Raw genomic sequence first — 14,340 nt, forward strand, 5'->3', positions numbered from 1 at the left:
AATAAGACACTTACTTGCCCAGGTGAAGATAGATCTGAGAGAGAAGAAAAGCTTTTATCTTACAAGAATAACATAGATGACATTTCAGTTGTGCAAACTAGAAGTTCACCTTTTTTTTGTTTGTTTTTAAGACAGACACAGTACTTTTATTTATTTTTATGCTGAGGATCAAACTCAGTGCCTCACACATGCTAGGTGAGCACTCTACCACTGAGCCACAACCCCAGCCTGAAATTCACCTCTCTCTCTCTCTCTTTTTTTTTAAATCTAAGCTTGCAATTCTCTTAAAAGTCATTAGTCTAATCAGTTTAGTTATTTAATTGATTTTTTTGTTTTGTTTGAACACAATCATTATTTAGTTTGGGGAAGTTAGGAGAATATAGAGTTAAAAGTAAGGAAAGAAAAAGCTAAATTCTTTTGTTTTTTAGGTGATCTGAATAAGAAGATCAAAGATCAAATTAAGCAGATGATGGATGTCTCTCGGGTATAGTTCTTTGTAAGAGTCCCATAGTGCCTGTGAATTCTTCCTGTGCCTCACTTTTAAGAATACCTCTCTTTTCTGCAATTTTTAGACACAAACTACAATATCAGTAGTTGAAGAGGATCTAAAACTTTTACAACTTAAGCTAAGAGCCTCGATGTCCACAAACTGTAATCTAGAAGGTGGGTTCTTCATGAGAAGAAATTGCCATGTTGGAAAGACTTAAAATTTTATTGGAAAGATAAAGAATGGCTTCTTGCTTTCATGCTTCTTACTTTTCTTGGCACTACTCCCTCAAACAAGTTCTTAAGTCCTTGTACACATATAGAGATAAGCTTTTTTATCCTTTACAGACAAAATAAAGAAATTAGAAAGTAACTGCAGTTCACTACAGTCTTCTAAAGTTGGACTGGAAGAGAAATGTAAAACTCTAAGGCAGAAAGTGGAGATTTTAAATGAACTCTACAAGCAAAATGAGATGGCACTACAAAAGTAAGATTTTCATTGTTTGTTATTGTTATCACTGTGTGAACTAATAGATAATTTTATCTTTTCTTAAGATTATTTACAATTTCTTCTAGTTTGTAATAAGTAGAGATTTGTCTTTTTTCCTTTGTGTTTTGTTTCCTATAAGTTGCATTTTTCTTTCCATCATCAGTCTTAAGAGTCCTGAGGTAGTTGGAACCATAAACTAAGGCTGTGAGGACATTGTAATCAATTGTCAAATTCATATGAAGGCAGGAAGTGGTAAACTGGTATTAACAGTCACTGATGTGGAAATACCTCTCAAAGATCTAGACCCTTTCTATGATCCCACTATTTATTTTAATTACCTTTCATTGTGATCAGTTATGTAATTCTAATGTTTTGAACTTGTATCTCTAGCTCTGGACCTTTAAAAATACTGAGTGATTTGGAATGACATGTTTTAGTAGAATAAAAACTTCAAAAAGGAATAATATTTACTTATTGATGGTACAAGTTTTGGACTTGAATATCTCAGATGTTCACACTAAAAATTGAACTCTGGCAAGGACCTTAGGAGTTATGATTACAGAAGTACTTGTTTGTAGTATATATTTATATATTAATCTTCTCAGTGTGGGGCTAGTTATTTTTTGAAAGTTCATTTGAAGTTTTTAATCCACAAAAATACTTGAATTCTCTAAAAATAGTTTTTTTGTGTCAGATTTTATTTGTTTGCACCTGATTTTACTCTTCGGCATATATATATATTTTCTTGTAAAGCAAAGACAGACCTTCTTACAGACCTAACTATTTTTAGGTATTTTGACTTCTGTTGCCTAATTAATGCATTAAATATTGAAACCTTTCCATTAACTTTTCTAAAATTCTGTGATCTCCAAGCGACCTTTTTAGAATCTCAAATATTTGCCTGGCCTGTTTCAAAGAAACATTTCTCATTTTATCACTTTTTTTTTTTAAAAGAACACTTGTTTTCTCTGTCCCTACTAGTAATATGAATGACCTAAATGGCAACTACTTTTCTTTGTAATGCAATTAAATTGTAGCACTATTTTCCTCAACTCCTCCAAAATTCATTGTCATCATCTGTGGTTTGTACTCTTTTTAAAAACTCATCCCCGGGTACTATGTTAGTTCATGCCTGTGTCATCTTTTCTGTTCCTAACCTAGATCATCTGTCTTCATTCTCCATTTTTTATATTTTTTATATAACTTATTTCAAATTCTTAGTAGTTTTCTCTATAGCCGCTTGAGTGGACTTTCTAAAATGTAAGTCTGTCCATGTCAATATGTGCCTGTGGTTTATGAAGAATTTGCTTTCTATTTGATGACCTGTTCTTTTTTTCTTCCTTGTATCTTTTTAATAGTTTAAATATTTTTAATTATTTTCCTCATCCCCTCTGTATAAGCTTGATGTAATCATAAATTATAATGGAATTATAATTATATAATTATAATTTTATTCATCTTCTCATAATTTAAAGGCCATGGTATATATTCTGGATTTAATAAAAACCTGACATAGATTAATAGGTTTGTTATTTTTTTTTATGGGCTTTAAGTAGCTCCTGAATCAGATAACTGTTGTGGCATTGTATGTTAGTACTTCATATACTGTGAACTCCACAAGACATTCATTCAATTTATACACATATTTAAAGTTTCTGTAGTTCTGCATTCTACACTGTTTGTTTCTTATTTGAAATTATTTTCATTCTATTTGAACATTGTCCTTTAATGATAGATTTGATTAGTGTATCAAAGTAGTACAAGGATAAACAGAGAATAGTATTTTATCCACTAAATATTGCTACCTTTATAATCTGTATTAGGTTGACATGAACTTCATGATTAGAGTTAAAACCAGTTTCCATTTTTAAAGGATCTTTCTTTTGGCTACTGAATTTTGACTCTTACTTAGTTTTAGCAATTTAAAAATATCCAATTAATTACCATCTGTTTTAAATTTTTTCTTTAAGGAGTCCATTATCATTGTTGTTTGGTCTTATCCCTCCCCTAGTTCCTGTAGTCATTTCTCTGTTTTTTTAACCGTTGTATTGGGAAGTGCCTAGGTGTAGTTTTCCCCACCCCACCCACTTTTTCCTCTTGCAGTTATGTTGCTTGGGACCATTAAACATTGCTTGAATTTTCGAGTCTTTTTCTAAATGTTGATTTTACCTCATTCTCTCTTCTGATTATAATAATGCATATTAGAATTTGATTTCCCCTGCCTCCTACATTCTGGATTTACTTCTTCTGGATATTTTCTTCTGACCTGTCTTAAAAGCGCTAGGATTTATTTTACTTCCCAAATCTGGTGCTAAAATCATTCATTGAGTTTAGGATTTTAAAAAATTCAGGGTTTAAAATATTATTTTAGTTGTAGATGGACACAGTATTTTATTTTTATAGGATTTTTTTAAGAGAGAGAGAATTTTAATATTTATTTTTTAGTTTTTGGCGGACACAACATCTTTGTATGTGGTGCCGAGGATTGAACCTGGGCCGCATGCATGCCAGGCGAGCGCGCTACCGCTTGAGCCACATCCCCAGCCCGACACAATATTTTATTTATTTTATGTGGTGTTGAGGACTGATCCCAGTGCCCCACACATGTGGGGCACGTGCTTCACCCCTGAGCCACAACCCCAGTCCTATTTCAGTACTACAGCTCAAACCCAGAACCTTGAGCCATGTGCTCTACTATTGAGCTACCTCCCCAGACTCCTTGCTCTTTCTCATAAGGGACTAGGGTCTTACTGCTTTCCAAGCTATCTTTAATCTCATCATTCTGCCTCTGCCTCCTGAGTATCTTCCACTGTAGGTAGGTCACCACATCCAATTATTTCTTGGTTTTATAGTTTCTAATCCTTTGACAAAATTCATAATCTTTTTTTTCCTCTTTTGTGGTGCTGGGGTTTGAACCCAGAGCCTTGTGCATGCGAGGCAACACTGTACCAACTAAACTATATTCCCAGCACTGAAATTCATAATCTTGACTTTACTTTTTTGACTATATAAAAAGCACAGTGATTTTAAAACATGTGCGGATAACCCCATTAGGTGGTTTCCTTTTCTGTGGGATTTTTTCTCACAGAATTTTGTCTTATGGAGTGCCTGGTCAGTTTTGATTGGCCAACATTGTTGTGATAATTATAGATGAAATTTGAGGACTAAGATGAAGTTATCTTCTTATAGAAAAGTGTTGAGGTTACTTGAGTAAGATTGTTACTTTAAACTTAGTCAGCAATTAAGATAATTCAAAAATGACTTGTCTTTTCAATGTTTCATTATTGTTCCTTTTGGATTTTTTGCCTGTTCATCACTTAAGTGTGCAGTACTTTCTAATCTAAACTCAAAGGCTAGGGCTTTTATTAAGGGTCCCTTTATTTGTAGCCCCAAACACTTCTTTTTTTCCTCTAAGCCCAGGAATTTGATGAAGGCTTAGTTCAGACTCATTATATCTTTGTGTTATCTTCAATATGTGGGTGAACCTAGGAGAAAAGTACCTTAAAGTGCCAGCCTTACTTGTAATTCTGAGATTCCTTTTTCTAATGGATCTTGGCCACATACATATATCTTCACTGCCTTTTTAGCTTGGATCCCTTCAAACACAATTTTATATTCTTATAAAGATATTTTGATTGTTCTTAGTGCTCTCAGACTAACTCTTTGATAATTGGAAACAAAATTCTCTCTGTCCTTCAAGATTCAGTTTTCTCCATATTCCTTCTTAAGCCAGTGGGGAAAATTATTATATTCCTTTAGGCATCATTTATACCTGAAACAGTGAGCTCTTTTATTCTTTAGCATCTTACAAGGTAACTAGTATATTATAGCCACTCATAAAATACTTGCTGAAGAATTAAATGAGAAGCTATATAAGAATATATAATCCCCTTTTTCTATTTGGTATCAATAATCCTTTTTTACTATAGTTCTTCTGATTTATGGAAAATTAAGTTTCAAGTTAATTATCTTTTGAATTGGAACTATGGCTAAAGTAGTACAAGGATAGCAGAAAATAGTATTTTTTAAATCATTAAATGTGGCTACCTTTGTCTCAGTAGATGAACATCTTGAGTTTCATGATCAGAGTTAAAACTTGTCAGTAGATAATACTCTGATCGTGGGTCAGTTTGGCTTCTTTTTCTGGTTGACAGACATTATCAAAACTCAGATTTGTCTTTTTGCTTAATTACAATTCTTTTGAAATAGATATCTACAGTGTGAAAAATGTTCTGTGGTTAATTGCATAGCTAAAAGACATATTCTAGAAGATTTTTTCTTTGACTGATTATCTTTATTCTGGTGCCAGTCTTGGATTGAGAAAAGAGTTCCTCCATGACAAAGATATACTTAGTGTCCTACCCATGGCAGAAACGAGAAAAGAATTATCCCCTGCTTTATCCTAATATGTTTAATTATGTTAGGTTGATCAGTCCTGATCTTCCACATTGAAGTAAAGTGAGTTTTTGTTATCTTACACACAGGAGACTTGCCCTTGGGGCACATGTTGTTTTCACATTTATTTTATTTACTGGTAAGTAGAGAATTAAGAGGAGAAGTTAGAAAATTTAAGTGATTTGCCAGAGTTTGATTTACGAAATTGCAGGTTTGAATTCCTATTTTATGTGCCTAAGCATTTTATAGAATTGTGGGAAGTGATATTCACAAAGAGAAACTTTTGATTTGATAACTGGCTTTATTTTAGGAAACTGAATCAAGAAGAATATGAGAGACTAGAAAAAGAGCAGCGGCTGTCAGCTGCAGATGAAAAGGTGGTTTCCCCTGTAGAGGAAGTTAAAAATTACAAGTGAGTTCAGTTTCTAAAGGAGGGTGTCAATGTCTAATGAACTAGTGTTAGCTTTCTTTTTAATCTTTTTTTACATTATGTAGATAGAAGAAAATAGCATGGAAGTATAAATAACGAGAGAATATGAATACATTCAATTCACACAGGAGAAAAAATAAATTCCAACTTAACAAATGAAAAATGTTAACAAAAATTTACTTATACCCAATGGGCAAGACCATAGGGAACTTGGTCAATGCAAACAGTTCTGGGGGTTTTGTATGTTGTAGTAATTCTTTAAGAAATCAGTTTGCTGTGTGATGTATCAAGACCCACAAAAGTGTGGCATTTGATAGACCTTGGAAATCTTCTATGGATATAATTTGAAAAAAAGTTTTAAGGAGGAAGATATTTCTAGCTGAATTACTTGAGAACACACTGATGAACAGTTAAGGAAATTATAATTTATCAATTCAGAATCTCTAGCAATTAAATGATAAAGTTATTAGTATTAGGTTTTTATTTCATTTATTTATTTATTTTTGGTGCTTTACTACTAAGCTACATCCTTAGACCTTTTTTTTACTTTGAGAAAGGGTCTCAGTTGCATAGGTTCCCACTTAATTGCTGAGACTGACCTCGAACTTGTGATCCTCCTGCCTCAGCTTCCCAATCATTGGGATTACTGGCATGTGGCATTGCACCTGGCCTATAGTATTAGTTTTGATCACACTGGATTCATATAACTATAGAAATGTTTTTCTTATGTATGATAAAGTCTTTAAAAGTATAGCTGATGGAATAAAGGGAAAATGGTCAGAATGTTTCAAATTTTATTCAATTGTTGTAATTCTTAGGCGGAGAATTGAAGAGATGGAAGAAAAATTACAGAAAACTGAGCGCTCATTTAAAAACCAGGTAGTAATTAATACTGTCCTGTAGTTGCAGAATTCTTTGATATCTAATACAGACAATTATAGGCTATTATAATGAGTCCCTAAAAACATTTTTTTTAATGTGTTGTCTTTTTCAGCTTGCTATGCAAGAGAAGAAAGCTCATGATAATTGGGTAAGATTTTTTCCCCCTTTTCTTTATTTTGTGCATAGCCTACCGCAACTGAATTTGAATATTTTCTCTTTGATAGCTCAAAGCTCGTTCTGCAGAAAGAGCTGTAGCTGAAGAGAAAAGGGAAGCTGCTAATTTGAGACAGAAGTATGTGATTTTGGTATCTTACTATATGTTTTATAGTGTTTTAAGGTTATGCTAGATATTATCTATGATAGATTGCTGTTTCATAATTTATCCCATTCTTTCTCAATATTCAAGACTATTGGAAATGGCCCAAAAGATGGCAATGCGGCAAGAAGAACCTGTGATTGTAAAACCAATGCCTAGAAGACCAAATTTACAAAATCCTCCTCTGAGAGGTAGGGGGCACTTTGTAAAAGGAGCTATTTTATTTCTTGGTGCAGAATTATGTAAATTACTTTTTATTTCTGTAATGGTTATGAAATAATCTGAATGATTTGCTAAAGCGGGAGGTGGGGGTTGGTGTCAGGGAGAAGGCTGCCTTAAAGTAGTAACACGGCATTGTTGTCTTTAGGTCCCCTGAGCCCGAATGGCTCTTTTGGTCCATCCCCCGTGAGTGGTGGAGAATGTTCCCCTCCACTGACAGCAGAGCCAGCTGGGAGACCTCCTTCTGCTACCCTTAATCGAAGAGATATGCCTATAAATGGATTTGGTGAGCATTCACATGTTGCTTTATAGTAAACTGCTTCAAGGTTTTGGTTTTTTTTCCCTTTTGAATATTCTAATGAAAACATAGAATTTGGGCCTGTACAATATATAGAAGATAATTTCTTACTTTATCTTAGTGAATGTTTTCTGTAAAATCTGTTCTAGAATAGAAAACATTTTTTTTTTCCTGGAGGTCCCTGTATTGTTTTTTTTTCTTTTAAATTTTACACTGTGAAGTGTAAACCTTTATCTTTAAATTAAATCTCTATGATGTTCCTTTCCCAAATATTATAAAAGTAACCTTAAACTTTATGTATCATACATATTTCCAATATGAAATACTGAGTCTTATTTCCAATTCTAAATAGGACTGTAGTCTTGGTAAGATTGGAATTCAGGTTATACAGATTAAAGAAAAGCCAGCCTACACATACTTCAAGTCTATAGCTTAAAGTTTAGGACCAGTACTTATTAATCTGCTGTTCTATCAACCCAAGGCAGTTCTTTATTTTATTTAAGTCTCTTCATAAATTGTGATTTACTATTGGGCAACCCATTTTAAAAAATATTTTTAATTGTAGATGGACATGATATCTTTATTTTTTAAATGTGGTGCTGAGAATCAAACCCAGTGCCTCACACATGCTAGGCAGACACTCTACAACTGAGCTACGACCCCAACCCCTGGGCAACCCATTTTTAATGTTGCTTTCTAGTTATTGTTGAACCCTGACCTGTCCACCAGTGGTTTATTTCTTCTGAAAAATACATACAAGGGCTCTGATCTTTCTTTCCCAAGGGTTAATGGATGGACCTTTACCTCGTACTCAATGGTCTTCTGAGGCATCTGGGAAACCCGTTGCCTCTGGTAAAGGGACCAAGTAATTTCAAAGAATCTGTAATTGTGGATGCAGGATTTTTATTCTTTTCATGTTAGAATAAGTCTGAATCCATTCTTTGATCTCTAACAGACCCAGGATGTGGTCCAGCTCACATGAACAGCAGCTCCAGAAGTTCTTCTCCAGCTAAGGTGACAGATGAGGGCAAGGTAAGTTCTGTAGTTACTGTGAATCATGTGGTCGTGCAGGAACATGTAGCTTTCCTACAGTACTTGCTCTTTGCTTTATCCTTCTTTGTGTTCTATTTGTACTGTCCCATTTGTTTTTTAAAAAGCAAACTGTTCCCCAAGAACCTGAGACCCCCTCAGTTTCCACCAGTACTTCTTTGACTGAGCATCCAGTTGGAGTAAGTACTTAGAGGTTGAGAACTGAATTGGGTTTTATTCTGTGCATTTCTGGGAAGGATATTCAGAGCATGACACTGATCTTGTTTGCTTTAAAACTGCATGCAATATTGAGCTTACTTTTCTCCTTAACTTGGGAATGTTGCTTAAGTGTGTACAACTATAATGAACTACAGAATGTGAAAAGTTATCACTCTATATGGTGTTTTGTGTTGAATGTTCTAAGGCGAAGTAAATTCATTATAAAAATTATATAATTCATCATTTTTATTTTTGTTTGGAAGAATGCTATTTAAGAATTCCTCCATTGTGCAAACCCTATTTTGAGTGATTTGAATTAGATTGGTATCAGATTTTCTGAAAGTGAAATACTGTTTCAGTGAAACAATGATAATCTGAAATGACCTCTTGAGCCAGTCCCAAGCAGTGGTCTCATTTGTTCACATAAGTACATTCTCTTGTAACTGTGTTGCTATTATATCTGGTAGGTCTTCTGCAGCTCTATAATAAATTTTTAATTGTTCAGTTTCAAACCCACTACTCATAGGAAATGATAAATCAATATCTCAAATGGTGTACAGTAAATGAAAGTAAATATTAAAGCCTTGTCTTCCTTGGAAATTTGTGTATATAGCACTGTGTTGGAAAATACTTCTCAAGTGCCAGTGTATATATATTCCAGGAATATACATCTCTGGAGAAATCTAAGGGCAGCTTAGATAAGATCCCAAACCCCTTTGTAGTAGAAGATTTAAAAGAGAGCAAAGACCCGTTGTTAGAGAGGAGTAGAGGTGGGAAAAGCATGGCTTGGAGGCAAACCTTGGGATTGAGTTCCTTTAATATGCAGTGTGGCCTTCAACAAATTACGATATTCCATTTGCTTTTGTTCCCTCTTACTTAAAACAAGACAGTCTACTTAAAGATCTCAGAGGTTGAATAATATATGAAAGACTTACTGACGATACTCTGAATAGTAGCTATTATTACATGGGTAGAGAATGGATTTTTCATTTTATTCTGTTCATTCTTAATATGGAAGTAATGAGCTATTGTGATGAAAGGGAAGTGATGGGGAGGGGGGACTCCCTTTGATATAGATTGTAGTGAATACAGCATGACATACTGGTCAGAAATCACCTCTGTTAATAACCTCTGCCAGTCCTCTTGCCTTTCCATTTCCTGTGCAGATATAATCAGTAACAAACTGCTCCCTCTTGTGGCATCCTTCTAACTTCTGTAAGCTGTCAGTGGGAATACACAGGAGGGGTGGGGAGAGTTTTGTTGCACTGATGGTGTTCTCTGGACAGATGCTTGTTTTGGGTTTTAGCTTTTATTGGTGTTGGTACTTTGTCTTAATACATAGGAATTTTAAAACTTTTAACTGCTTTCAAATCTTAAATTGCAGGTTAATATGGCTATGAAAGGGCCCCCTCCTTTCTCAGGGGTACCCTTCATGGGCCCCCCCGATGGGACCCCCTATGAGACGGCCTCCACCACCTCCCATTTGGTATGGACCGCCACTTCATTTCGATGGGCCTTTTGGGCCTCGGCCAATTCCTCCACCATTTGGTATGATGATCTGAACAGTAGTGATTGACTTATAAATCACATTCATCTTTCATTTCTATTGCTTGCTAAAACAGTTGGTTGCTATCTCAGGTCTTAACAATGAAAGGATAAAGCTGAGTACATTTTAACTTTTCCTCCAGTTTTCTGGGACATATGGGACACTACATAATCTTATACTGAGATAGGCAATAGCTATCTATCATAGACAAGGATAAGGGGCTATATACAGAAAAGCAAGAAATATTACTTCTGCAGATGTTTGTTGAAAATCTGTTGATACGCACTGCAATGGATGGAAAGGTGGATGAGACACATGCCATAACTTAAAATTTTGTCACAGATATGAAAATCCTATAACATAAAGTTTGTAATCACCCATAACGGAAGCATAAGCAGTAGGTTATAGAATATAGAAAAGGAAAAGTCAAACCCTCCTTACCTTGAGAAAAGTCAGAGGGAAGTGTTAAAGAGGAGGATTTAACAGTGACCTAATAAATGTTGCTGATTTAATTAGGTGGCTATGGAAGGCCTTTTCCAGGAGGGCATGCACCTTGATTCTGATGGCATGTGTAAAGTCCATGCTGAAATACTTCATGAATTTTTAATGGATACAGTAATAAATAGTGGGATTTCCTTTTATCAAAATTTCTTTGATGTAGTAAAGTTCTTATTTCATAATCTATCATCTTGTCATGGTAATATAGTACTTCCAAATATAAATGGAGCTCTTGTGAGATAGAAATAATTCTGCAATTATATAGTAGGGAAAGAAAAAAGACAAGCCTGGAGCTAGGTAGAGCTATGTTTAAATCCTTAATATGTTGCTTCATGGCTGGTTGGCCAAAGGCTATAACCTAAACTTGTTCCATCTCAGTTTGCCTCATCTGGCAAGTCAGGATGTTCACCAGTTGATGTTCTAGGCTTGGGAGAATTAAAGACTATATTAACATACTTGAAATCACCCTAGTTCAGAAATTTCTGGGTATTTACATAACTTCCTTTTTATTTTCCAGGTCCTGGTATGTGTCCACCAATAGGCTTTAGAGAATATTCACCAGGTGTTCCACTTGGAAAAACGGGATTTGCGTTTTGACCCTCGTGTTTTTTTTCCAGGACCCGCACCATTTAGACCTTTAGGCTCATTTGGCCCAAGAGAGTACTTCATTCCTGGTGCCCCATTACCACCTCCAACTCATGGTCCCCAAGACTATGGGCCACCACCTGTTGCAAAAGACTTAATGCCTTCAGGCTTTAAAGATGAACCTCCACCTACACCTGATTCTCAGAGTAGTGAGGGCTGTTCACAGGCCTTAAAACTGGGCCCATAAAATTAACCTCTGACACTTAGTCAGAAAGTGGATTATGAACTATTCATTGTGTTAAAGGATTATTGGCTTCAAAATATAAAAGTTTATTTTAAATGGTCTATGTTTTTAGAATGAAGCTGCCTTGGCGCAGTACACATTTTGAGCCAAAATATTTTCCCCCTAAATATCCCCCACTTAAGCTAGAGTATAATTCCAACTTTAAAACGTGCAATAAGGAATACCTTTGTTTTAGTTAATGTAGCATATACAATTGCTAAATGATTTAGAATGTCATAATTATGGACATTTCCTGTGGAAATGCTTTAAGAACATGTATTTCCATTATCCTATTTTTAGTGTATTCCAGTTGATAGAGAAATGGTGTTTTATAAGCTTGATTTTTCCTCTTCCAATATCTGGTCACAGAGACTGTTACGCTAAAAATGTTTACTCAAAGATCATAAACATAATTTTCCTTCTTGCTGAAGTTCTTTGTTGTAATAGTTCATAAAAAATTGTTTATTAATATTTCCCAAGTGTCTGTTGATTCATTGGATCGTCATGAGACTTTGTGCCATTGGGGAAGCATGTAAACTCACTTTCAGAACTGAAGATGGTGACTTGGAAGCATATTCCCTGTTGCTCACTGTTAAGGAGGCTGGACCTTGGTCAACTGTGGACTTCTACAGAGGATTTCTTTTACTTGTGAGAAGTCGTGTGGCTCTATTTTTGTAGCACATTCATGTACTTTTTTCTAACCATTGTCCATGTGAGAATGGTTTTCTGAGAATGAGTTTACATTAGTAGCAAGAGTTGTTTGACCTGAAGTTCTACTGCTTTTGCCATTATTGCATTATAACAGTAAAATATAAGGTGGTATGTTGTGTCTATAAAAAATAAGGAAATTTCTTTTTAAAAATGTACACACACACTCTTCTCTTTCCCATACCTTGCCACTGATTTTCAAGGAATATGATTAAAAAAATTAGAAAAGTATAATCCTCTGAGAAAGAATGAATGAAACTCTAAGGCTTATAATGTCTTTAATCAGCAACTATGGGCTGAATTAAATTCTTTTTTTTTTGATAGATACTCAAATATATTTTATTTAAAAATCAATTAAAGCAAGTCCTGAATCTGTAACTACTGTCTTTAAAACAATGTTTCTAAGAACTAGCTCTCCAGAGCTGTAATTTTAATTACGGCAATTTTAACAGTACATTTTAAGAGGTTTAAGATTTAAATAAAATTATAAAAGCCTGGTACTTTTGTTTACTGCTAGACCATATTCTTCCATTCTTTTAAGTTCTAGAAAGTAAAAGGATTGTTGAAACCTACAACATAACATATCATTGTTCTTTTTATGCCCCTAAATATTCTGAAAATAGGGGCAAAAGCTTCAGTTTGAAACAAAATCTCTGTGAAACAAAATCTAAACTACTGAAGAATTCAATCTACATAACCTCCATTTAATATCAGAAGCAGCAGCTGTGTGTAAGAGGAAAACCATATAATAGCTTATGCCATTTTTAACCATGTAAAATAAAATTTAAGTCACAAATACCAATTTTGAACGTATCTTTCAACCTCTACAGGACACAAGGCAATGCTGAAGTTACTATAACTTCTAATTTTAAAATAGCATTTAAATAAAGGTGATGTCAGGAAGATAGATTTTCAAGGAAAGGCAGATTTATTTTTTTATTCAAAGCAACAGTAGTTTTCCCTCTAAAGCCTTTTTTGTATTTATTCTATTAGTAAGCTATAATGCGTTCTACGTAGTTTATCTGAGCAGTTCTGAACCCACCCATAGTTGCCTCTCCTTACATCCATCTGATTGTACCACTTCTGTAGCAAAGCCCAAGGTAGCTGCCCATATACAGGTTGTGTAGAGAATACTGTCCCTTGATTCAGTTATACTTTTGTATCTCAAAAGTTTTAGAAGTCCTCTCCAGCAAATTGTGTTTGAGTTTAGTTACTAAAATCATTTCATTTGTGAAGCAGTAGTGTTTCAACCTGAAAGTATTACTGCTATAGTTGTAATTAATGTCCAGTGACTCATCCCCTCCCACACTAGAAAGTAAATTTAAACAACTAATTTGTGAGATACAGATTGTTTTGTGTTAATTGCTTCAATATAAAATCACCTTTTTTTGGGGGGGAGGTTTGGTCATTCAGGTCTGAATTAAAGCTAAGCTGATGACAATGTTCAATTTAAGTTCGTTTAATGCTGATGAAAGACATTCATACAAAGCATCCTCTTTTTTTTTTTTTTTTCATATAACCCCATTCTTTGGTGGCAGCTGGGGTTGTGGCTCAGTGGTAGAGTACTTGCCTAGCACAGGCAAGGCCCTGGGTTTAATCCTCAGCACCACATAAATAAATAGAGGTTAAAAAAAATAAAGCATTCTTATGTGAAGGATGCTAAATGTTTCTTCATATAAATTTTCACTTTGAGGGGCTGGGGTTGCGTGTGAGGCACTGGGTTTGATCCTCAGCACCACATATAAATATAAAGGTACTGTGTCCATCTACAACCAAAAAAAAGGTTTTTGTTCTTTTTTAAATTATCACTTTGATATACATGTTTTATAGTCTACGAGAAAACAGAAAGAACAATGTATCAGTTTTGCTACATTTTAATAGTAGATTTTAAGGGAGCAACATCAAACATCAGTAACATCAAACAAAAAGGTACTGAGTACTCCACAGGGTACAGAG

At 34.6% G+C, this 14,340-nt stretch overlaps 1 protein-coding gene across 1 annotated transcript in view; it reads left to right on the forward strand.

Moving 5' to 3' along the window:
• LOC139704679 (transport and Golgi organization protein 1 homolog) overlaps positions 1–11,483 on the forward strand; it is a 53,430-nt gene extending 41,947 nt beyond the window's left edge. The window contains exons 16-27 of the mRNA XM_071607745.1: positions 429–484; positions 573–663; positions 835–973; positions 5,682–5,783; positions 6,620–6,680; positions 6,796–6,831; positions 6,908–6,975; positions 7,090–7,190; positions 7,367–7,504; positions 8,472–8,548; positions 10,149–10,312; positions 11,326–11,483. Of these exons, the coding sequence (XP_071463846.1) occupies positions 429–484; positions 573–663; positions 835–973; positions 5,682–5,783; positions 6,620–6,680; positions 6,796–6,831; positions 6,908–6,975; positions 7,090–7,190; positions 7,367–7,504; positions 8,472–8,548; positions 10,149–10,312; positions 11,326–11,356 (1,064 nt within the window). The 3' untranslated portion in view covers positions 11,357–11,483. The remainder of the gene's footprint in view (positions 1–428; positions 485–572; positions 664–834; positions 974–5,681; positions 5,784–6,619; positions 6,681–6,795; positions 6,832–6,907; positions 6,976–7,089; positions 7,191–7,366; positions 7,505–8,471; positions 8,549–10,148; positions 10,313–11,325) is intronic.
• The last annotated feature ends 2,857 nt before the right edge of the window (positions 11,484–14,340 follow it).

Source organism: Marmota flaviventris, chromosome 2 (genome assembly GCF_047511675.1).
Source record: "Marmota flaviventris isolate mMarFla1 chromosome 2, mMarFla1.hap1, whole genome shotgun sequence".
NCBI classification, from domain to species: Eukaryota; Metazoa; Chordata; class Mammalia; order Rodentia; family Sciuridae; genus Marmota; species Marmota flaviventris.